Below are 24,144 nucleotides of genomic sequence, written 5' to 3' on the forward strand. Positions count from 1 at the left end.
GAAAAAGAGGAGAGCGAGCGAGCCGAGACTCGAGGAAGATGGCGCCTCCTCCTCGCACCCGGAGCATCCTCTCCTGGCCGGAGGCGGCCCGGGGCCAGCAGGCGCTCGCCTAAGGGCTGGGGCAGGCCATGGGGCGCGGAGGGGGCCCCGATCTCTGAGCCCCCCGCCCCTCCCGCGGGGGTCCCCGGCCAGCCCGACCTGCATGGATTTGCGCGCTCCTTGGGCACTCCCTCGCTTCTTTTCAATGAAGCCGGACAGGAGCTGATCGCGGAGGCAGTCGGTAAGGGGGGATCGGCTAGGGGGCAGGCGTGTGGGTGGGTGGGGGGCGCCAGAGAGGGTCCTCCGGGGAGGGGTCTCTCTCTAAGAGGCGCGCTGCCCCGCAGAAAAGTTGGCAACGCCTCCTGCCTTTGCTGGAAACGTGTTAAAACTCTTTTTTTAAAAAAATGCCCATCGCAATTTTTACAAAGATCTTGGTGGATCGTGGCCGCCTGGGCGTGCAGGCGGCAGGCAGGCTTGCCTCGCGAGGAAGCCCGCTGGCAATCGCAGGGACTTGCTACTCCCCAGCAAACCTGGCCCCGATCCCCGCAGCCAGACCCGCTCGCTCGCTCGCTCGCTCTCCGGCGGGTTGTCAGTTCCTGCCAGGGAAGCGTGACCCAGGCTCGGCAGGCAGCCCCGTGGGAGGCTTACTCGCGAGGAGGCCGGCGCAGGATCGGGGCCCCATGGGGTGGGCACAGACCAACCTGCCTTTTTTGCTCCTTGCAGCAATGAAAGTGACCATGTAGGTTTGGGGGACGTCTCTATAGGAAGTGGGGGAATCAAATTATTATGATTAAGAATAAGAATGAGTAAATAATAAACCCCGAGGCTTAGCAAAGCGGGGCCACCCAAACGGGGGGTCCCTTGACAGCTTGCTTTTGCAAACTTGGGAAAGCTCCGATCTCCCTCGAAGAATAATCCCGCATTTCTCTTTTTGCCTAATTGCAGCTTCTCCTTTTTCTGTTTAAAAATGCATGCCCTCCGCCCGCTTGCTCTTGGGTGTCAGATACTTTATATCTGACCGCATCCTTTTCCTCCCTTGCCGTTTCTGTCTTTCTTTTTTGGCCTGTTTCGGTTTGACGAGACAGCTCGAGAGTTTGCTACCCCCCCACCTGACCTGAAATGGATTTAAAAAAAAAATTTAAAAAAAATCTTTTTTTGAAATTTTGCACGGGGTTGATTTGAATCAGCCAATCAGAGCACGGTGGGTGACCAGCTCATCCTCAGTTACACGCGGGAGATTTACAGTTTGCGGAGAGGAGAGAGAGAGAGAGAGAAAGAAATGTCATTCAATGAAAACTGTGAGCGAACCCACAGGAATTGCATGCATGCAGATGGATCTCTTAAGGAGAGGAGAGTTTCCCGGGCAGATCAGGGGAAACTCCAACAGAGGCGGTGGAGTAATGCTTTCATTTTCTAATGAGAGCTGGGAGAGGCTGTGGAAGAGAGCCTCCCTGTACAGGGGCAGTCTACCTTTTGCACATCGGATATTGGGGACCTGGCCACACACAGCATCCCCAGCCATTGGTCAGAGATGAGGGCCCAAGCTGTGCATCTCTGGACTCCCTGCACCTCTCTTCTGAGCCCGCAGGGACCTTTTTATATTCTTATTAGCTGTCCTTGCTGAATAGAGCCCCCATTGCAGCCTCTGTCATTTCTGGAGTCTGTGGTGGGGACCGCAGGAACCAGCCAAGGGAGAATGACTTAACCGTTTCGGTCATGCACAGGCAAATGTGGGCCTGATTTCCTCGTGTCCCCACTCGACCAGCAATAATGTGCCTTTGCTTAAGAGGTTTCCTTGGCCAGAGTGTGGACTTCACCAGGGCACCAGGTAGAGCCGTGAACTTTTGATTCAAAAGAAAAAAGGTTAGCCAAGTATAAGGGAACAGGTCTCTGCCCTGCGGAGCATCCAAATCTAATATGTAGGATCTGAACCCAGAGAGATAACAGAAGAAGGGGAAGGAGTAAACCGGGAAATACCCCTGCTAACTGAGCAAAGAGGCACCTTTCGAAGTGGTAATTCTTTTATATTTAGCAGGAGGAGAGCAACTGGTCCTCTCCGACCCCAGCACAGCATCCCTCCAGTGGCTGTGGCGGTCTACCTCATTTCTTTTTAGATTGTGAGCCTTTGGGGGATCATCTTATTCATTTATTTTTCGCTGTAAACAGCTTTGCAAACTTCTGTTGAAAAGCAGTGTATAATTAGTAGCAGCAGTAATAGAAAGAGTTTGCACTGATTTCTGCTCGCACATACTTAGGGTTAGTTAGAGTGGGAGGCGGGGATGACGGATTGATGCCAGAGGGGGGGAAGTGGATAGAAAAAATAAACAAACTCCATAGAAAAAGTGGATTTTTTCCCTCTCTTCCAGAAGGCGCTTTTTGAGGTTGCGTATTGCTTTTTAATAATAATAATAACAGGTCTGAAAAGCAAACGGGATGAAGTCCAGGCCTGATTCTTGGAAAACCGAAGCTGCTCTCGCTGTTTGGAACCAAACGCAGAAAGAATCCACCTCCCTGGAATCTGGCCTGCTGCCCCAATATCTTTTTAATAGGCTGTGCTCGATCCTGCTCAAAAGTGATGCTGGCACCCACCAGAGTCCCAGAGCCGGTTAGCAAGGCCCGTGAAAGAGACGAGCCAGATTGCACCTTCCCCACTCCTTGTAGGATAGAGTGGGTGTATTAGTGGCCATGTGGATGAATCAGGTTTTAATGGCAGGGTTAGTCCCGTCGAAATGCGGATAGCACACCAGCAAGAAAAGCTGGTGCACCGGTGAAGCAGAGGTATTCACGGCACACGTTGGTCTGTTCGGAACACAGGTAGAGCATGAGAAAGTCCCCTGCGAACTGATCCAAGAGGCACTTTTTAAAAGTGGCAATTCTCTTTTATTTAGGAGGAGGAGAGCAACTGGCCCTATCCGTCCCCAGCACAGCATCCCTCCAGTGGCTGTGGCTGGGGTCTCTCTTATGTTTCTTTTTTAGATGGTGAGCCCTTTGCTGGGACAGGGAGCCATCTTTCTTTATTTATAGATGTGTAAACCACTTTGGGAACTTTTGTTGAAAAGTGGTAGATAAATATTTGTCGTATTTGCATCTCTAAGCCAAATAATTCCGATCAAGCGGAGGCGACATTCACACACCATCGCAATCAGTGTTCCCTGTAACAGGGATTCTCGGGGGCTGTTGACGATGACCGAATGGGGCCCCACTCGGCTGTAGCTCCTCTACTTATCACATCAGGAGCCAATCAGATTGCCCAGTATGAAACAGTAGGCGGGGCAACCACAGGCCCCGCCCATAATTTGCTCCTTTTCTATAAGAAGCGTCCGTTCCTGGCTGCTCTTCATCTTGAGTTCTCCGCAGCCCAATCTGCAAATGATTTTAAATTAAATTAAAATAGGAAGCGGGCTTATGCTGAGTCAGACCATTGTCTACACTGACTGGCAGCAGTTCTCCGGGCTCAGTATTTCCTGCACAGACTGGCAGCAGCTCTCCAAGGTTTCGGGCGGGGATCCATCATCCTTCTGTCGGTTCCGCCGCTCATTCAGGCTGACGTGCTCTTTATCGGACAGAGGCATCCGGAGCCAACAGTAAGATTAAATATAGATCTTGGCGTACGGTCCGTGCTGCTGGCCAGCCGGCTGGGTCTCTTGCTCTTTGGACCACACGAGGTCAGAGGCTAGCCTGCTTCTCCAGCCCCTTCCCTCCTGGCTGCAGTCTTGATGGGCATGCAGCCAGCCAGCCGATGCTTGTCCGATTCGGGGCCTACGGATTGCATGGGCTGGACCCAGTTCACTGGCTCCGACAGGGGCCAGCTAGATTATTCATGTGTCTGTGCGTGTGCTGATCTGCGAACATGCTTCTCTCCCATCTTGCCGCCAAATGTGCTGGAGGTGGTCCACGGGCCGTGTATGACAACCGCTCAAAACAACCATTAACGTTAGTCACCAAAGAAAACAAGGATTGGTTCTGGCAGCAGCACCGTGCAAAAATCGCAACGTCCTTGTCCAAAGGTTTGAGCAAATAAAGGAGTCGGCTGCCAACTCTTCAAATCGTTTTTAGTGGCAGGGAGGATTTGGGGGCAAGAATAGCCCTGGTTGCCACTTCCTGTTCTCCGTTCCCTCTGCTCCCCCTGCTATGGGCAGCTAACCTACAGTCACAATCCTAGAATGTTAGAGTGGGAAGGGACCCTTGAGGTCTTCTAGTCCAACCCCCAGCTCAGTGCAGGAAATGGCTATGGCATCCCTGATGGACAGCCTTCCAAGCTACTCTCCAGCAAAGGGGAGCCCTTTATTCCATGAGGCAGGCTGTTTCGCTGTCAACCAGCTTGCTCAGCTAGGGAATTCTTCCTAAGGTCTCGCCTAAATCTGTTTCCTTGCCATTACAACCCATGGGTTCCAGTCCTCATGAGAATAAGAGAATAAGTCCATTCCTCCTCCTGTGTGAGAGCCGGTCAGATATTTGAAGACGGCTTTCATATCCCCCCTAGTCTCAGATGCCCGCCTCTGAACCTTTCTGGCTCATCTAGTTATTTTATTTATATGGAATAATCCCACTTTTCTTCATGGGGATTCAGGATGGCATACAGTACAAGGCTCTCCTTGTGGGTTTGTGGATTCATATAAGAACCATTTCATCTATTTACGGATTATCTCTAGTATAATATATCATGTGTATATATATCATATTGGGGTATTTCTGTATGAATGGTTATTTCTGTATGAATGGTGAGCCAGCGTGGTGTAGTGGTTAGAGTGCTGGACTAGGACCGGGGAGACCCGAGTTCAAATCCCCACTCAGCCATAAAACTAGCTGGGTGACTCTGGGCCAGTCACTTCTCTCTCAGCCTAACCTACTTCACAGGGTTGTTGTGAAAGAGAAACTCAAGTATGTAGTACACCGCTCTGGGCTCCTTGGAGGAAGAGCGGGATATAAATGTAAAATAATAATAATAATAATAATAATAATAAATGTGACTTTCGTCATTTCTGCTTGATGGTTTATTTTGAATGAGGTTGCATTATCTGTGTCCATTGTTACCTGTAGTATTGGATGTGCAAAAGTTTGTGTGTTTTTGTGGATCTTGTTGCTTTTTTTTCTTGTTTGATACAAGACTCCCTCCCATGTTACCTTCACAACAACCCTGCGATGTAGGTGAAGCTGTACAATGGCTTCAAATGGCCCGAGAACATGACAGAGCAAGATCTGAATCCACTTCGTCCTGGTCCGATACGCTAACTCAGGGTTGCACAATGTCGGCCTTCCAGCTGCTGTTGGACTACAACTCCCATCATCCCCAGCCACAGTGGGCAATAGTCAGGGATGATGGGAGTTGTGGTCCAACAACAGCTGGCGGCTGGACGTTGTACAGCTCTGCTCTAACCACTACACCACACAGCCGTCATTCTGTGCTGCTTAAGGAAGCCATATGGGGGAGAGAGAGAAAACCTTTCTCCTGTGTCTTTTCCTCCCAGTATCCACCCAGAATCATGGAGAACGCTGGTGTTAGACACGTCTACGCCAGCACTGGACTCCTTCAGCCGTCGGCTACCGACAATGCCATGAGGAATCAAAATGGCCGGCAAGAACTGATGATCAAGTTGACAGAAGGCCAATACGTTTTGTGCCGGTGGACAGACGGACTGTATTACCTTGGGAAGATCAAGAGGGTAAAAGGGAGTATTTCTTTTGAAATGTGGATTGTTCTTTAGGCAGTTCCCAACAGGGGTAAATGGAATGTTCTCTCCTGTTCTTCACAAAGATAGATAGATACCATATTTACTTGATTTAAGATGAACTTTTCCTCCACTTCTTTCCTGTTAAAATATATGAGGATTGGGGTGGGGTGGGGTCATCTTAGATTCAGAATCCTCTTTCTTTTAGGTAAATACAGGTATAGCCTTTAAGGTAAATACAAGTATAACCTGTATTTAACTTCTGTCTTTTAAGGCATCATCTTAAATTCAGAATCACCTTCTGTTCGGGTAAACACAATAGAAAGATACTGTATATCCCATAATCCAAAACTAGTTCTCCCCTGCCCCCAAATTTTTTATGTAAGAAATTAGGATTCAGAGTCCTGTTCTTTTCGAGTAAATGCAGGTATAACCGGTATGTAACCTTTCCTTTTTAAGGGGGGGCATCTTAAATTCAGAGTAGTCTTCGATTCAGGTAAATACCGGGTAGAATCAGAGGGAGGAAGGGAGAGTATACAGGGGTGAAGAAATGTTCTCTTGGTTTATCAGCCAGACAAAATATTTTACTCGTCAAGCTATGTTGGTACGTTGCTCAGCAGGAATTTTTTTTCACTTGTCAGGCATCATTTTTTCACTCGTCACAGACTAGTAGACTAGTGGGTTTCTGCAGTCCTGTGTGTGTATGTGTATATGAGTATGGGTGTGTCCAGGGGCGGAGCCACCATTGTGCGGACAGGTTCAAAGAACCCGGGCCACCAGTGAAAAGGGCCCAGAGCAAACTCCCCTCTCTCACGCCTGGTCTCCTTTCCCTTTCTCTCCCTACAGAGAGGGAAAGATGTCCTTTCTCGGGAGCCCTATCCCTGTGGCTGCTGCAGATCAGGGAGATCTATTCATTACTTATTTTCTATGTAAACCACTTTGAGAACTTTACTTGAAGAGTGGTATATATAAATTATTATTATTGTTTCTTGTTTACACAGTCAGACCGGTGTTGTTGACTGGTTTGTTTTCTCCAGACATCGAGTCCTTCCCAAGGACCTGGGATGGCTGGATTTTATTTTCAATATTGTTGTTTTTATTATTATTAGATATTGTCGCAAAATATAGGCTGTTCCCAGTAAAGTTGCTTTTTGTAATTGGCTGATGGTAGTTTTTATTATTGTGCTATTTACACACAGCCTACCAGATGTTATTGTCTGGATTTGGGACTTTACTTATCGGGACCTTTCCAAGGGTCTGTGATAACTAAAGAAGAATTAAAGATATCATCGTCGTATTCGTGGTGTCCCAAGGAGTGTGTCCTTCTGGAGTTGATGTGTTGTAATTTTATTGATGCCCAAAGTGTCGAGATGGTGTTCAAGTTCTTTTGGTACTGCACCATTATTATTAGTAGTAGTGGTAGTGGTATATTTATATATAGCGAGCTTTTTTCCATATATATGGAAACTTTTGCAAATACCTAGCTTCTGGTGCTGCTCCCTTCCCACTATACCACACTGTCTTTGACTGACTGTCTTTTTTCATCCTTTCCAGGTGAGTGGCTCTAAGCAGAGCTGCCTGGTGACCTTTGAGGACAACTCCAAATATTGGGTGCTCTGGAAAGATATCCAACATGGTACGTGAACCTAGGTCTGTTTCTGACGAGAGCTGGCCTAGTGGTAGCAAGCACGAATTGTCTGCTTTGCCAAGCAGGGTCTGGCCTGATTTGCATTTGGATGGGAGACTACATGTGTGAGCACTGGAAGATATCCCAGGTTCCCTCCCTGGCAGCATCTCCAAGACAGAGACTCCTGCCTGCAGCCTTGGAGAAGCCGCTGCCAGTCTGTGAAGACAATACTGAGCTAGAGGGACCAAGGGTCTGACTCAGTATATGGCAGTTTCCTATGTGCCTATACAGTACAACAGAAGACGTCTACTAATTCAGCTATGGCAATCTCACAGTGGGGAGGGCCACATTTCATCAATGTCGCATTCTGCATTTACCTAAATCTAAGACTAGGTTTTTTCCATGTTCTCTGATGTTAAAAAAATGGGGAGGGGTTCCTCTTAAATTCAGAGTCTACTTCCTTTTGGGTAAATACAGGCGGAACCTGTTTGCATTCTCTGTCTTTTTAAGGATGGGTGGGGGATGCATCTTAAATTCAGAGTCATTTTCTATTGGGGCTACCCAAATCGAAAGATGACTCTGAATTTAAGGCAACCCCCTTAAAAAGTAAAGGTTAAATAAAGTAAATGTTCAAATACAGTAAAGTTTTAAATACTTTTTCAACCTTTGAAAAGTAAAGGTTTTAATGCAGGTTATACCTGCATTTACTGGAAAGGAACATTTTAGAGGCTCTCCTGATTTCTGATATCAAAAAACTTGGATTCGGGTAAATTGAGAATTATAGTGAAAATATGTTCCCGTGGGCTGTGCAGCCCTCAGGAACATATTTGGGGTGGGTGGGCGGGAGACCCTTAAAAATGCCCCTCTGATCTGATCATCACTCTGTGCCATGCAGATGTTAACAGATCAGTGTGAAAAAATTACAACTGTACCACTTGAGTTTAAAAAAACAAACCCATCCGTCTCTTTTTTCCTCTCTTCTAGCGGGCGTGCCAGGAGAAGAACCGAAGTGTAATATCTGTTTGGGAAAGACGACGGGCCCCCTGAATGATATCTTGATATGTGGGAAATGTGGACTAGGTAAGCACTCCAACGGTCCAGAAACAGCGAGTCAAGCTGTTTCAAAATGGGGGTTCAATTTTATCGGCATTTAAAAAATCTCTCCAGTTCAGATGCTGACTATCAAAAGAGGGGTGGTGAACTATTGTCGACCCCTGGAAATGGTTTTGATCTATTTCATGCAGAATAATAGCCCTGCTACCTACCGTAGGTAGAGAGGCATCTTGGAAAGTGGGGATTCTCTTCTGTTTAGCGGGGGGAGAACAACTGTCCCTATCCAGCTCATCACAGTATCCCTCTCCGAGGCTGTTGATGGCATCTCCATCGTGTTTTTCCCCCCGATTGTAAGCCCTTCTGGGGACAGGAAACCATCTTCCTTTTGTTATGTCAACTTTTTTGAGAACTTGTTTGGGGTTGAAAAGTAGCTTACAAATACAGTATCCTAAATAACTGATCAGTCAGTTACAAAAAGCAACTTGACTGGGAACAGCTTACATTTTGCCACGATCTTTATAATAACATCAACAACAATACTGACAATAAAATTCAGGCATCCCAGGTCCTTGGGCAGGACTCGGTGACTGGATAAAACAAACCAGTCAATAACACCTGTCTGACTGTGTAAACAAGTAATAATAATAATAATAATTAATAGTTTCAAACTCTTTTGTTTACAGTGTCTGTCTACACTGAATACAGTGTGCCCTTTGAGTTGAGAAAAAATACTACTTCCCCCCCCAAAAAACATTTTGTTTTTGAAGTGTTCTGAGATTTTTACAAACCAAATAGGATCAAAAACAGGAAACTGAGTCACACAGTTGGAAGCAGAGTACCTGATTATTGTACTGCTGGTTTGGAACTGGTGGCTTGTGTGTGTGTGTGTGTGTGTGTGTGTGTGTGTGTGTGTGCGCTTTTAAGGATTCAGATCCGGTTCAGGTACAGGGCAGCAGACACATTTTAGGTTTGACTTCTGTTGCAATTCCTTTATTTAAAAAAACCCTTCTCTGTGTTGGTTTTTGGGGCTGGAGTTTAGGTTCAGCTCAACTCTCTGCTGGGGGTTTCCATCAGAATGTGCTTTTAAAAACACAAAAACTACTATGAAATTGTACCGATCCTGCCAGAGGAATGGAAACGACAATTGTCAGGAATGTCCTTCCAAGATTACTCTGTGGGGGCAGAGGTGCTCTTACCCCTGGACCTCCGGGCCAAAGTCGAGGGCCTCCACGACCCCTGGGGGGCCCCAAATCCTATCCGGTGATGTGGTCATCACGCCAGGCGGCTGAGCATGACTGTGACCTGGATGACAACCGGGCACGACCTCTGCTTTAGAGACAGAGCCGGGAGTGGGGAAAGAAACATGTGTGGTGGGAATCCGTTCTGTTGCGTGTCGAAATGTTTCTCCTCCTGCAGATTGGCTTCAATATACCTGTTTTATCTTCTGACATGCTTGTGCGTTCAGTTGCGGTTTGTGCCCTCAAGAACCCACATGTTAAAAATACTGTGTGTGTCTCGGGGTGTGTGTAATCCTTAACTTGCAGCGGGGATGAGGGAGCTCCAAAGGCCTTTCGGGCCAGGCTCCGAGATTCCCTTGCTGTGCCTCTGTTACCCTCACCCTGACTTTAATTCAGTGCAAAAACGTCGGCAATTCTGCCCTGATCGTTTGGGGGTAGGGATCACGGAGGGATGATAACAACAACAACAACAATTTATATACTGCTTTTCAACAGACATTTCAAAAGCAGTTTACATAGAGAAATAATAAGTGAATAAAAATGGCTTCCTGTCCCCAAAGGGCTCACCATCGAAAAAGAAACGCGAGATCGACACCAGCAACAGCCACTGGAGGGATGCTGTGCTGGGGACGGATAGGGCCAGTTGCTCTCCCCCAGCTCAATAAAGAGACCTGCCATGTTAAAAAGGTGCCTCTTTGCCCAGTGAGCAGGGAGGAACTCAGATAAAAACTCAAGAGAAAGTTGTAAGGGTAACACTGCGATCAACTGTCCTCCATCTTTAGATGTTGCCAGAAATCACAATGAGCATTCATCCCCCGGGATGCTTCCAGTGCCCAGGATTCATGGGCTTGCCTCGTGCAATATTTCCTTTACAAAGCTCTGCCTCTTCCGCTCCTCCGCCTAGGTTACCACCAGCAGTGTCATATCCCAGTGGTGGGCAGTTGCGAGGGCTCCTTGGTGACGCCATGGTTCTGTCGGAGATGTATCTTTGCCTTGGCGGTGCGGGTAAGTGATGGGATTTAAGCGATACATCCTGCTGTCTCTCTCTCTCGTGCCCAGGGCCTGTCTAATTTGGTGCCTGCTTCATGACAGTAGCCCCTAGAACAGGGGCAGCCGGCTGGAGGCTCTCCAGAACTTGGACTACAATGCCCATCATCCACCGTCGCCATGGCTAATGGCAGTGGGTGATGAGGTTTGTAGTCCAGCCGCAGATTGGCCAAGCCTGCCTTAGAGCAGACATAAATGATTTTGATTGCCCTTCCTACATTAAAGTCCCCTTCGCCGATACGGAAGCGTCCGCCGATACGGAAGCGTGACTCATGACCCCTGTTGCTTTTCCAGAAGGGCGGTGCCCTGAAGAAGGGCGCCATTGCCAGGACGTTGCAGATGGTCAAGATGGTCCTGTCCTATAACCCGGAGGAACTGGAGTGGGACTCACCCCACAGGACCAATCAGCAGCAGTGTTACTGTTACTGCGGAGGCCCTGGAGAGTAAGGAACTGGGATTGGACACTAAACTGATGGTGGTTGGGTGGCCATTGGCCAGTTGGGATGTCTGATTGGGAAGCCGCTATCTCATCGCCGTCTTTCTCTTCCTTTCTCTTCTATTTTTGGCTGCAGAATTCAAAACCACTGTGTGTTTCCCCTACACTCTCCACTTCCGCCCGTTTTCAATCTGCTGAACCACTATGGCTTCCCCTCGCTCTGCCCCAAGGAACCCTGGGAATTGTCGTTCCGTCTCCATCTCTGCTTCCTCAAGACCTGTGTGACGTTACAGTTCCCAGAGTTCTTTGTGGCCGGGAGCCGTGGCGCTAAAAGTTGCTTCGAGCTAGTTTACATTTATAGCCTGGGTGTGTCCTGGAGGTTTTTTGTCCTTCTGAAAGGTGGCAGCTGAGATTTCCCCTCTGCCCTGATGCACACATATCTTCAGACTTCCCACTGCCACCTTGAGGGCTAGAATCTTCTTTTTAAAAATTAAACAAAAACCCGAGGAAGCTGAGATTCTCCAGATGTCAAATTCTGTGCTAGATAACTAGAATCCATGCTTGTATGGGCTTTTTGTGGAATATGCACATCCCTTTTTAGTGAACCAGCCACCTAATGGCGCAGCGGGGAAATGATTTGATTATCAAGCCAGAGGTTGCCAGTTCGAATCCTTGCTGGTATTCCCAGACTATGGGAAACACCGATATCGGGAAGCAGCGCTATAGGAAGATGCTGAAAGGCATCATCTCATACTGCACGGGAGATTACAGTGGTCAACCCCTCCTGGATTCTACCAAAGACAACCACAGGGCTCTGTGGTCACCACGAGTCGAAACCGACTCAGCGGCACACTTCACCTTTACTTTTTAGTGAAACATTGGGTATATATCGTGTGCATCTTGCATGGCTCGGGTTAGGTGTGTCCCCCTCACCCTGTCTCATCCTACCACAGCCTTCTTCTAATCTAATTTCTTCCCCCCAGGTGGTACCTGAAGATGCTGCAATGTTATCGCTGTCGCCAATGGTTCCATGAAGCTTGCACTCAGTGCCTTAGTGATCCCATGATGTTTGGCGATCGGTAAGTCCTTTCCTTTAATGTAAAGTTGTGCCGCCAAGTCGGTGTCGACTCCTGGCAACCACAGAGCCATGTGATTTTCTTTGGTAGAATACAGGAGGGGTTGACCATTGCCATCTCCCGCGCAGTATGAGATGATGCCTTTCAGCATCTTCCTATATCACTGCTGCCCAACAGAGGTGTTGCCCATAGTCTGGGAAACATACCAGCAGGGATTTGAACTGGCAACCTCTTGCTCCCTAAGCAAGTTACTTCCCCACTGCACCATTAAGTGGTCCTAAGTCCTCTCTTTACCTGTACATTTTCTAGGAAAAATAAACATCGGTAAAGTTACCCCAAACCCCTCCCCTCTTTCTGCATTGTGTTATTTTTAAGTGTACAGTGTATCGTGTATCTTTGTAATGGCTAGCCCAGGGGGTCCCTGAACATGTGTCCCCAGGTGTTGGACTCCAAATCCCATCATCCCCTGCCAGTGGTCAAAGGCCATCATGGCAGGGGATGATGGGAGTTAACCAGGGGTTATCCCATGAAAATGATTGTCAGGAGATTTAGGACCGACAAAAGGAAGGGCAGAGTTAAACTGTGGAACTCTCTGCCATAGGATGTGGTGATGGATGTGGTGATTGGGTGGCTTTAAAAGAGAAATGCATGGAGGAGAGGTCTACCAATGGCTGCTGGTCTTCATGACTGTAGACCAGGCTCAAAAGCAGGATGCCTCCGAATACCAGTTGCAAGGGAGCAACCATGGGCGAGAGGGCATGCCTTCACCACTTGCCTGTGGCCGTCTCCACTGGGTACTGGACTAGATGGGCCTTGGGCCTGATCCTGCAGGGCTGTTCTTTTGTTATCTGGGGTCCCAAGCTTGATAATCCCTTCTTCCATTGTGGCAAGGTATGATGGGGTCTGTAGTCCAATATCTGGGGACCCGAGCTTGAGAATCTCTTCTTCCATTGTAGCTGGGACGATGGGATTTGTAGTCCAATATCTGGGGACCCGAGCTTGAGAACCCTTGGGCCAGTCAATAAATTGAACTGGTCATGTGTTTTTTACCTTGCAGGTTTTATGTTTTCTACTGCTCGGTGTGCAATCAGGGACCAGAATACATCAAACGCCTGCCTCTGAGATGGTAAGATCGGGAGAGGGGCATTCCTCAAGTGTTTCATCCTTGTAAGGGTTGCCTTGCAAGGAATCTTATCTCCTGCAGAGAATCTCTCGATGTGGTCACTAAGCGTTGACTTGACGACACTTAATCAATCAATCAATCAATCAATCAATGTCCACTAATCTACAATAGCTGATCAGCATTCTCAGACATCGATGGATTGTCAAGTGATTTCCCAACAGATTCTACACAGTGCAAAATTTAGCAATATAATATGTCACAGCTTTAATTCCGATCCGCCAAAAGATAATGTACATTAAAACCACCCAAACATCCTGGTGTATTTCGTTAAAAAAAAAGGTATAAGAATTTTCGGAGGTCAGGGTAAAAGGAGCAAAACCATACGACATGACCCATTGCATTGGGTGACAAAATTATGCTACCCCTCAAAAAATTCAGGTCTGGGAGGATCTCAACGGCTCTTGTCTCTTCTGCAAACAGGGTCGACGTGGTGCATCTCGTCCTCTACAACTTGGGCGTGCAAAGCAAGAAGAAATACTTTGACTTCGAGGAGATCTTAGCCTTCGTCAATCAGCACTGGGACCTCTTGCACCTTGGGAAGGTAAACACAGAGGTGTCCCATCATTTAAAAGGGTGTTTGTATTCATGAGAAGGAGAATGCTCGAGGAAGCTGGAACTGGAGCTCCCTCTTATGGTCCTGGGATGAATAACCCTCCTAAGGAAGTTGGCCGCAACTTGCTAAAATGCTGGTTCTCCACAACGTGCTCCTCCTTTCTAGCTCGGTCTGAGTCAGAGGAATATATCCCTGAATGTTGAATGGTGGGGACAAACTGGAGGGGGTCCCCTGGAGGTATCTGGTTGGCCACTGTCTGAAGCTCTCATGTCGGTTCTCGAAGCTGGCACTGATCTCGTTTCAAATCTTTCCTCCCAGCTGACCGGGACCCCTGCAGGAGAGCGAGGTCCTCACCTTTTGGATGCACTAAACAGCTACAAAAGCAGGTACGTTACTGGCGATCTCATAGGGATGTCGGGAGCTGCCATATACTGAGTCTGACCCTTGGTGCATCTAGTTCAGTATTGTCTACCCAGACTGGCAGCGGCTTCTCCAAGGTTGCAGGCAGGAGTCTCTCTCAGCCCTGTCTTGGAGATGCTGCCAGGGAGGGAACTTGGAACCTTCTGCACGCAAGCATGTAGGCCCTTTCCCCATCCCTTTATTTGTTTATTATTTCTCTGTGTAAACTGCCCCGAGCCATTTTTGGAAGGGTGGTCTAGAAATTGAATAAATAAATACATAAAAATAAATAAAAAGAAGATCTTCCGGTGCTCACACATGTAGTCTCCCATCCAAATGCAAACCAGGGTGGACCCTGCTTAGCAAAGGGGACCATTCGTGCTTGCTACCACAAGAATGGCTCTCCTCCCATTTCCACACCCATAACATAGAATTCCAAGACACAGGGGCAGAAGATGTAGCCCAAATAAGGGAACTAAACGCTTCTGAGAGCCCAGTGTTGAAGAGGCTGCCTGTTACCTCTCTGCCTGATCAGCTGCTCCAAATGTGCCTCCTCCTAATCGGCCCGTCCTGGATGAGTGGGGTGGCGGGGAGTTACTCTGCCGTGACTTGGCCATGGGTATGATTTGATGGGGCATTTGCTGCGAATGCAGAAGTGGAACAGAATGTTGAGCCCTCACCAGTTAGTTTCCCCAAGAGGGGTTGGTGATTTTTTTTCTTGCATTTAAAATTTTGATAACTGTGTGCCGGCAAACATCTGAATGTGTCTATCAATGGTAGTGTACAATTCCTAAATTAAAACAAACAAACAAATTTTGCTCTTATATATCCCGAATCTTTTCAGGTATAAGACTGAAGCATCTCTCCAGTTTTATTGTATTTGGTTTGATTAAAAGCGTATTTGGTTTGATTGAGAAGAAGCTTTAAGTTGATTATATTCTACCACGACGACAACCTGTATTGTACCCTGCTGTACAATGCAAGCTAAATATTTTTAGGGTGGCTTCCCCACCCACACCCACACCCCGCCTCGCCCTTTTAACGTGATGCAAAAATGATTCCCACAAGTAATTTCTAATGCATGATGCACGCTGTATACATTGCATTGGATGTATGCCTCTTTGGCCCTGTTTATGCCATATAAATAAATTACATTGAGCGACGTTATCATAGACCTCGAGGCAAGACCGAACTTAAATATTCATACTTGTAGATCGCTGAGCTGGGTTTTTAAAAAATGTGTTAACACGTCCAATGCAATTTATATAGCTACACGCATTTAAAATGACTTGCGGGAAGCATTTCTTCATCACTTGGAAGGACGAGAGCTGGTCTTGTTGTAGCCAGCATGACTTGTTCCCTAGCTAAGCAGGGTCCACCCTGGTTGCATATGAATGGGAGACTAGAAGTGTGAGCACTGGAAGATCTTCTCCTCCAGGGGATGGAGCCGCTCTGGGAAGAGCAGAAGGTTCCAAGTTCCTTCCCTGGAAGCATCTCCAAGATAGGGCTGAGAGAGATTCCTGCCTGCAACCTGGGAGAAGCTGCTGCCAGTCTGTGAAGACAATACTGGGCTAGATAGACCAAGGGTCTGACTCAGTATATGGCAGCTTCCTATGTTCCTATCCACTGAGAAAAGCACAGTTCTGTACGGAGGTCAACAGAGTGGGAAATGGCTCTCACACTGAAGGGTTGTTTTTTTGTTGTTGTTGCCCAAGTGGCCTCCACTTGAGAAACAGTGGGGGTCTCTGCTTTAGAGGGGTCACCACGAGTGTTCCCACCCCGCACGGCAAGATCAGATCACTTTTGTTTTCATACGCCGGGAACCACAGCCAAACAATAATGAAATGCAATGAAAATCCGTGAATGAGACAACACAGCAGCCAAATAAAGCTTTAAAAGCGACACCTTAGATTTCAGAATCGGAATATAGGAAGCTGCCATATACTGAGTCAGACCCTTGGTCTATCTAGCCCAGTATTGTCTTCACAGACTGGCAGCGGCTTCTCCAATAAAAACATGCAATAATTAAAAAACAAAACAAAACACCTCCACGCCACTTCAGCGGAGCTGATTCTGAGCTTCTTTTCTGCCGCCATTCAGGTTTCTCTGCGGGAAGGAGATCAAGAAGAAGAAATGCATCTTCCGCTTGAGGATTCGGGTCCCGCCCAACCCACCGAGTAAACTACTACCCGAGAAGATCCCGGGAACGGCTGATGGAAGAGTCTCCGAGCTGAAAAAAGGAGGGAGAAACAAGTATTCCCACAAGAGCAGGTCTGCAACCAGGCAGGGGGTATCCTGGGCTGGATCTGTGCCGTCAGATCTACGCAGATTAGGTGGTGGTGCTGGGCCAAATTCATGGGGGGGATTGCGGGGGGAGGTTGACCAGAAGCTGCTGGGTTGCGGGAAATACCAAGCTGTCAATCAAACCTGTGGTTGGATTGATTGGTTGCTGCTGATGCAGAAACATAGCAGAAGGCTCTGTCCTTAGAGGATGCTCCCTGTTATGAGTCTACCTGAGTTGCTGCTTTGGGGCTTGCCAGTCAGGGAGCACGCTCAGAACAGCCACTCGTGCAGAGACATCAGTGAGGGACTCCTCTGAGGTGGGTTGGTAACATCTGAATTATATAAGAGGCTGTCAGTAGTACTTCTTCTATTACTCTTACATTCAAAAAAAAAAATCTGGTGCCAACCTGTCGATGGAACGGAGTTTGGATTTGTCAATTCTCCCGATTTCCCCCCTGCAGTTCGCTGCCACACGAGATCCAGCAGGAAAGAAGGCAAGCAGCCAGAAGGAAAAGATCCAAATTTCTCCTAGAGGATGCTATTCCCAGTGTAATTTTTAAATTTATATTGTTTCGAGAAATCTCTCACTCTACTTTCCTGCTTTCTGTTTTTACTTTGCTTGATCTATTCAAAGCGAAAGGGCAGATACTGTTTTAACAATTGCCTAAATGTTTTGGAAAACGGAAGCATGCTCCCTTATGGGTTGGGATGGAAAACGGAAGTGTGCTCCCTTATGGGTTGGGACACCTTCCACTGAAGAAAAGATTAAAGTATTGGGTTTTTCTTTAGATTGTGAGGGTGTGTGTGGGGGGGGAATTATGTAGGCTGCAATCCTAGGAATACTTTCCTGGAAGTAAAGGCTCACAAGAAGACTACCCCTCTGGGGGTGCACCTGTTTGGTGTTTTCACCTGCCAGGTTGTGACAATCTAAACACACAGAGAGAGAGAGAGAGAGAGAGAGAGAGAGAGAGTCACAGGTAGTACAGGAGATCCCTGAAGGGCTGGCTATATCAGTCGTTTCGTGCACCCTGAGGATTCTTTTCTAACAGACTCCTTTTGTCCAACCCTCAGAGCGATTTCGCCTCGGCTTGGAGTACCAACCACCACCTAGCCAGCATCTTTGATTTCACGCTGGATGAAATTCAGAGCTTGAAAAGGTAACTGCCTGTGCGGCGGTCAGTATCTCCCGTTCTGCTTGGCAGGCAGAAGAGATCCTCGGGTTCCAACTGAGGATCCAGTTCGATCCAGTTTTCTAACTGGCATCCAGTTAGAAAAGAGCCCAGGAAGTGGGTCCCACCCATCTTCCAAGGAAATCAGGGCACCTACATTTATCCACACAACAACCTTGTGAAGTAGGTCAGGCTGAGAGTGAGTGACTGGCTTAGGATCATCCAGAGAGGATTATTTTTCCTAGAACATGCTATTCCCAGTGTAATTTTTAAAAATATATTGTTTCAAGAATGAGAGATTTCTTGAAACAATATATATTTAAAAATTACACTGGGAATAGCATTCTCTAGGAGCGGAATAGCATCCTCTCTACTTCCCTGCTTTCATTTTTACTTTGCTTGATCTATTCAAAGCGGAAGGGCAGATACTGTTTTAACAATTGCCTATATGTTTTGGAAAACAGAAGCGTGCTCCCTTATGGGTTGGGATGGGAAACGGAAGCGTGCTCCCTTATGGGTTGAGATTGGGACACCTTTCATTGGAGAAAAGGCTAAAGCATTGGGTTTTTCGTTGGATTGTGGGGTGTGTGTGGGAGGGGAGAGAGAGGATGTAGGCTGCAATCCTAGGAATGCTTTCCTGGAAGTAAAGGCTCACAACAACTGAGCGGGGGCACTCTTGACTCTTTCACATCCTCCATGTGAACTTAAACTCAGTTGTTGCACAAGGAATTTGACTCTGCTTCCTCGCTCCCTTTTAGCTCAAGTTCAAGCCACACTTTCCTTTCGGACGTGGACTCCACGGACGCTGTCAGCACTTCGGGCTCAGCCACCACAAGCCTGTCCTACGAATCGAGGTGAGGAACCAGGCAGGATCACCTGTTTCTTCTGCATTTATTGTCTAAAGAGAATGCCTCTTGGAAGACAGCACAGAGAATGCCTCTTGCAAGGCGGCACAGAGAATGCCTCTTCTAAAATGGCACTTGCCATTTTTTTAAATAAAGTGCAATAATAATATTTTTAATAAGTGCAATAATAATAATAATAATAACAACAACAACAATATAGTGCCATCCTTGTACATGGTGCTTTCCAAAGATTTAGAGGGAAGGCCCCTGCCCTGAGAGGCTTACAGTTTAGATCAGGAGTCTCAAGCTGCAGCCCTCCAGCTGTTCCTGGACTACGACTCTCATCATCCCCAGTCCCAGATGCCAGGGATGATAGGAACTGTAGGCCAACATCTGCAGGTCAGCTGCAGTTTGAGGCTCCTGGTCTAGATACTAACTCAGGGGAGACGACAGAGGAAAGGAAGAGCAGAGTAAACAGCGGAAGAATGTACACCTTTTTAGAATCATAAGAGGATAAGAAGAGCCTTGCTGGATCAGGCCCAAGGAAGCCCATCTAGTCCAGCATCCTGTTTCACACCAGATGCCTCTGGGAAGCCCACAGGCAAGAGGTGAAGGCATGCCCTCTCTCCTGCTGTTGCTCCCCTGCAGCTGGGATTCGGAGGCATTTTGCTTCTGAGCCTGAAGGCAGTCTATAGCCATCCAGGCTACTAGCCACTGATAAACCTGTCCTCCACGAATTCACCTAAGCCCCACTTAAAGCCAGCCACCGCCACATCCTGTGGCAGAGAATTCCACAGATTAACGATGCGCTGTGTGAAAGAGGACTTCCTTTGGTCAGTCCTAAATCTTCTGGCCATCTGTTTCTAGTGCTGTGTGTGTGGGCGAGAAATTTCTCTCTCTCTCGGTCCGCCCCATGCGCGATTGTATTCTTCTCAACTTCTCGCAGGAGAAACATGGGCAGCCGGAAACGCAAAGTGTCCGCTAAGACCTACACAGCGATCGAGACGAAGCAGAAGTGTTTGGAGCATCCCCGGAGGACCCCGCCCGGCTGCTCTTCGGAGGAGAGCGAGGCCGTCTGCGTCTCGAACCGACTCGAGAACGCCATCGACAGCCACACCTTAGAGAGCCTGAGCGAAGACGACTCCTCCCTTTCACACCTCAAGTCATCCATCAGTAATTACTTTGGTGCTGCCGGCCGGCTGGTGTGCGGGGAGAAGTACCAAGTATTGGCCCGGAGGGTGAGCCCAGAGGGAAAAGTCGAGTACCTGGTGGAATGGGAAGGTACCACTCCTTACTGAGGTGGCTGGCCTGTCTGGGACATCGGGCCTCGAGAAGGGTGGGGTGGTTGATGCCGAAGGAGTCATGCGGTCGGATGGAGAAACCCAGATTGGGTGGCCGCCATCTTGGAGAGCTCTCTGGAATGCTTGTTCTGAGCAGGATGGGCGCGTGTGCCCTTCACACCCCAGAGAAACTCTCCGTGGCGCTGAGAAAGACCTGGACGGGGTACAGCAGAGGAGGCCATCTTGGAACGACCGTGTATGTCGTAAGGTGCCCCTCTGTGGATCCATGATGCTTTTGACGCGGCTTCTTTGCTAAGGGGAGAGGAGCGGGGCCGACACGGATGGGTTGCACCAGTGGCAAAGGATATTTAGTCACGGAAAGACAACCAGCCCAGCCCGTTCTGGAGAAATATCTCTCTTTTTCAACGCTGACAGATAAATAGATAGGGAAATCGACTTGAAGACGTAGGGACCCTCATCCTGGAGGGAGTAGGATGGAGGCTGACAGAGAACTGGTGAAAACAGGGTGTCATATAATGGTGATGGGCGTGAGCCAAAGGCCCCAGGTTCGAATCTCACGTTGACCGTGAACTCCCTAGAAGGTTTCGGGTGATTTTGTTAGCCTGCTCCGTCCCTTGCAATACGAGGGTCGTAATATTGGCCTACCTTTTGGGGAGCTGTTGTCAGGAGGACTGGGTGTGTGTGTGTGGAATGTACGCAAAGTGTTTTGACCACTTGAAACAGGCTACGTAAATGTTACCGGTTATATTGGCTGGGTGGCCTCTAACCATCACTTCCTCTGAGGGGGAAACAAAATAATAATTAAAGCTGCTGTTAACGATGCATAACCAAACCATGCGACTTGGGCTCCTGTGTCTTTTGCACACGGGCATTGACGTTGTACATTTTAGAAATGGTTTGAAACGAGTATATTTGCCGTCGCTCTCCCTGGAGAACTGTGGGACTGGCCGTTTTGAGAGGCTGCGGAGAATTCTTCGTTGGAAACAGATCGCAGGTTCGGACGTCACGCTGGACCAAACTTAGGACCAACCAGGGTTGACAAACCAGCTTTAAAACTTGGGTGAAGATCGTGGTTTGACTGCTTGGAAGAAACCACGGTGAGCTGACTGGCAGATGTACACACCACAGTAGACAAAACAACCGGTTGCTCCACATGGTGTCTGAACCTGCCCACAAAGATAGAAGAGCCAGAGAGAAGGGTTCCTTATATGTATCTGCCATTTCCTTGTCGAAATGGGAGCGGCCATTTTTAAATCTCCCCTGGGAAGCATTTGCCTTCACTCGGATTTGGCTTCAGTATTGCCCTCACTCGGATTTGGCTTCAGACGTCACCGCTCATCCAGATCTCATGGGCTACCTGGCATTGTCATGAAGCCGCATCAGATTATATATGTAAAGAAAATGGAGAAAATTTGTGCCTAAGCGTATCTGGGAGTAAAACTGGTACCACTACAAGGATAATGACAGAAGCAGAAGGATGCAGGCTGTTTTGAACCTTTCTCCCTTCTCCCAAGTACCACTTTGGAGCCCCAAAAGTCTCCTCAATAACTTTCAGCTCAACTTTAGTATTAGGTATTTTGCTAAATGCTGCACCAGAATCGTGCCTTATTATTGTACGGTCCACACGTTTCAAAACAGGGTTTGGGAACTGGCAGCCTGGGCCTGAATCCAGCCCTACCAAATTGTAACCAACGTGTGGCTAAATTTGCCTGCACTTTCACTCCTAAGAAAAAGAAAAACAAAGTTTTTCAGGTTGTAGGAAACAGAGAAAGAGAGTTTCCCCACCCATGGCATTGTGGTCCTGTACGTGGAAGTGAATCCTATCGTGTTCAGTAGGTGTGTTTGGGATGTTGTTGTCCGAAAACAGCTGGAGGAGGGTCAAAGTTGTGCAGCCCTCTGAAGCATGTTTACTCAGAAGCGAGTCCCGTTTGGTTCAATGGGGTTAACTGCCTAAGACAGGGGGTCCTCAAACTTGGACACCCCCCCAGATGTTGGACTACAAGTACCATCGCTCCTGCTGCAGTTGCAGGGGATGATGGCATTTGTAGTCCAAAACCCAGGGGGTCCAAGTTTGAGGACCCCTGGCCTAAGAAGTCTCGCCTTAACATTACAACTTTTCAGTTGGGCATATTGTACTTTGTACCTGGGCAACCATGGGCCTTCACTTTTTTTAGCAGTCCTTTTTCTCCACCCCACAAGACTCTCTTTCAGAGAAACCCATTCAGACATTACGCTGAGTGTGCTTACAAGTGTCTGAACACACGTACGTGTGTTTGTGTGAATGACTGTAACGATTTCCATTTGAACCGGGATCCGGGCCCCCTCGGATACAGGGTACAGGCAGGACCGAAGTGTACTGAAGGTAATGTGTGCATAACTGTACCTCCATCCCCTGTACACAGATTGTGTGTCTATATTGAATGTAATGTGGGAATAAGGACCTGAGAGTGTCTCTAAGTTCTAGTGACAGAGTGGACTGGCCGTCCCTAAGCTAGGAGGAGAAATCTATTCGGTGAAGCTGTGCCATATTCTTGAGTTCCCTCTTTACCCCTTTTTTTGAATGAACTACCTGCTCTCTCAATCTCTGCAGTAGACGGGGAGGAAAACTGGTCTGGCGGGAGCGAGTGCGAATTGTCCCCTTTGCTAAGCTGGGTATGCCCTGGTTTGCATTTGGATGGGAAACCACATGTGTGAGCACTGTAAGAGATTCCCCTTAGGGGATGGGGCCACTCTGGGAAGAGCGCCGGCCTGCTTGCATGCAGAAGGTCCCAGGTTCAACCCCTGGCAGCATCTCCAGGTAGGGCTGGGAGAGACGCCGGCCTGAAACCTTGTAGCGCTGCTGCCAGTCAGTGCAGACAATGCTGAGCGAGATGGACCACGGGCCGGACTTGGTATATGGCAGCTTTCTGTGTACCAGAGACATCATGAGCGAGAGTAGGGAGGAAGGAAAAAAGGAGTATATTGCTCCAGCCTCTGCTCTTTAAAGGGGACATTTCTTGCAGCAAAGTTTTGCCTCTCACACACACTCTCTCATAGGTATCACTGGCACAATGCAGAATACTCTTCCTCTATAACTTTAAAAACAAACCCTGCGATCCCCACCAGTAGCGGAAGCTGCAAAGTGTTCAAACCGCGCTAACCAACTAGATTTGCCTTCCCCGCTCTACTTATTAGGGCTGTTTTCTCGACCGTTAAATGGACAGGACACTTTTTCCCCCCGTGTGCAAGTTAAAAGCTAGGACGGAGGAGAGGCAAGGCAGATGCTGACCCCAACAGCATTTCCTTCTACCTTGGAATTATTCTTTTTATTATTATTATTTACCTTTCTATCCTGGCCCTTTCTCCAAGGAGCCATTCCTGGTACGTGGTTATGTTTCTCCTCACAACAACCCTGCAAGGTAGGCTAGGCCGAGAGAGAAGCGATTGGCCCAGAGTCACCCAGTGACTTGCATGGCTGAATGGGGGATTTGAACTCAGGTCTCCCCGGTCCTAATCCAGCATTCTAACCACTACACCATGCTGTTTCATGTGCTGGTAAGGACGATGCCGTCGGAGCCTGTGCCCGCCTCGCAAACCATCACACTCGCGTCCTCCGATCCAGCTTTTAACTCGCGCACAACCGAAAACCGGGTGCAGCCGCAGGCCCGGAAGGTGAGTAGGATGCTTGTCCTGCCCCGTGAATGAGAACAAGCCGATTGGCAGACACGATGAGGAAAATGACTCGAAAGTAGTCCTATTGGAATTGAAAGGACAAGGGGTAATGGACCTCATCCACAATTTCAGGGCCATACAGCTCAGCAGATTTCCTGAGTGAGAGGATTCAGAGAGCGGGGCGGGTTCTCTAAAGATGTATTCCCCCGGCTTTGCAGAGGGGTTAATTTTGCATCGGTTTGGATAGATCTGTCTAATGCTTCTATGCACCTTTTTTTTTTCTTTTTAAAAAGAAAATGGCCGTCTCGTGAATTGCTGCTTTTTAATATAACTGACCTCTTTGCAATATTCAAGTTGTAATTAATATGTCCAATGTACAATTAAAAAGTCTCTTTAAAAAAAAACTTCTTTAAGGCGTCGTGTTGTTGGAAAAGAGGCGGCAGCCTCAGGGGGTGGGTCTAAGGACATCGGAAGAGCCCTTTTGGAGCAGACAACATCCTGTAGCCTTGGTACAGCCGCGTCTGAGAAGCCCACAAGGAGGGCATCCATACAAGCCCTCTGTTGCTCCCCCTGTA

At 48.0% G+C, this 24,144-nt stretch overlaps 1 protein-coding gene across 2 annotated transcripts; it reads left to right on the forward strand.

Moving 5' to 3' along the window:
• Positions 1 to 164: 164 nt before the first annotated feature.
• On the forward strand, positions 165 to 20,035 carry PHF19 (PHD finger protein 19). 2 transcript variants are annotated; one of them, XM_053281750.1, is made up of 15 exons: positions 165 to 280; positions 5,508 to 5,702; positions 7,263 to 7,344; positions 8,320 to 8,415; positions 10,531 to 10,631; positions 10,968 to 11,116; positions 12,093 to 12,188; positions 13,243 to 13,311; positions 13,789 to 13,909; positions 14,240 to 14,307; positions 16,421 to 16,591; positions 17,065 to 17,152; positions 17,675 to 17,760; positions 18,531 to 18,626; positions 19,564 to 20,035. In XM_053281750.1, the coding sequence occupies exons 2-15, from the start codon at positions 5,523 to 5,525 to the stop codon at positions 19,913 to 19,915; spliced, it is 1,755 nt and encodes a 584-aa protein (XP_053137725.1). In that variant the 5' UTR covers positions 165 to 280; positions 5,508 to 5,522; the 3' UTR covers positions 19,916 to 20,035. The 2 variants fall into 2 exon arrangements, with proteins under 2 accessions (XP_053137725.1, XP_053137726.1); XM_053281751.1 differs by having other exon boundaries at positions 10,971 to 11,116.
• Positions 20,036 to 24,144: the final 4,109 nt, after the last annotated feature.

This window comes from Hemicordylus capensis, chromosome 17, assembly GCF_027244095.1.
Source record: "Hemicordylus capensis ecotype Gifberg chromosome 17, rHemCap1.1.pri, whole genome shotgun sequence".
NCBI lineage: Eukaryota > Metazoa > Chordata > Lepidosauria > Squamata > Cordylidae > Hemicordylus > Hemicordylus capensis.

What these genes read in the sequence shown, in the direction of transcription:
- PHF19 (XM_053281750.1), top strand. Translation starts at nt 5,523, where the DNA reads ATGGAGAACGCTGGTGTTAGACACGTCTACGCCAGCACTGGACTCCTT. An exon ending in TCTTTGCCTTGGCGGTGCGG is followed by an intron (nt 10,632 to 10,967) that starts GTAAGTGATGGG and finishes TTGCTTTTCCAG; the next exon opens with AAGGGCGGTGCCCTGAAGAA. An exon ending in TAGAGGATGCTATTCCCAGT is followed by an intron (nt 17,153 to 17,674) that starts GTAATTTTTAAA and finishes TCCAACCCTCAG; the next exon opens with AGCGATTTCGCCTCGGCTTG.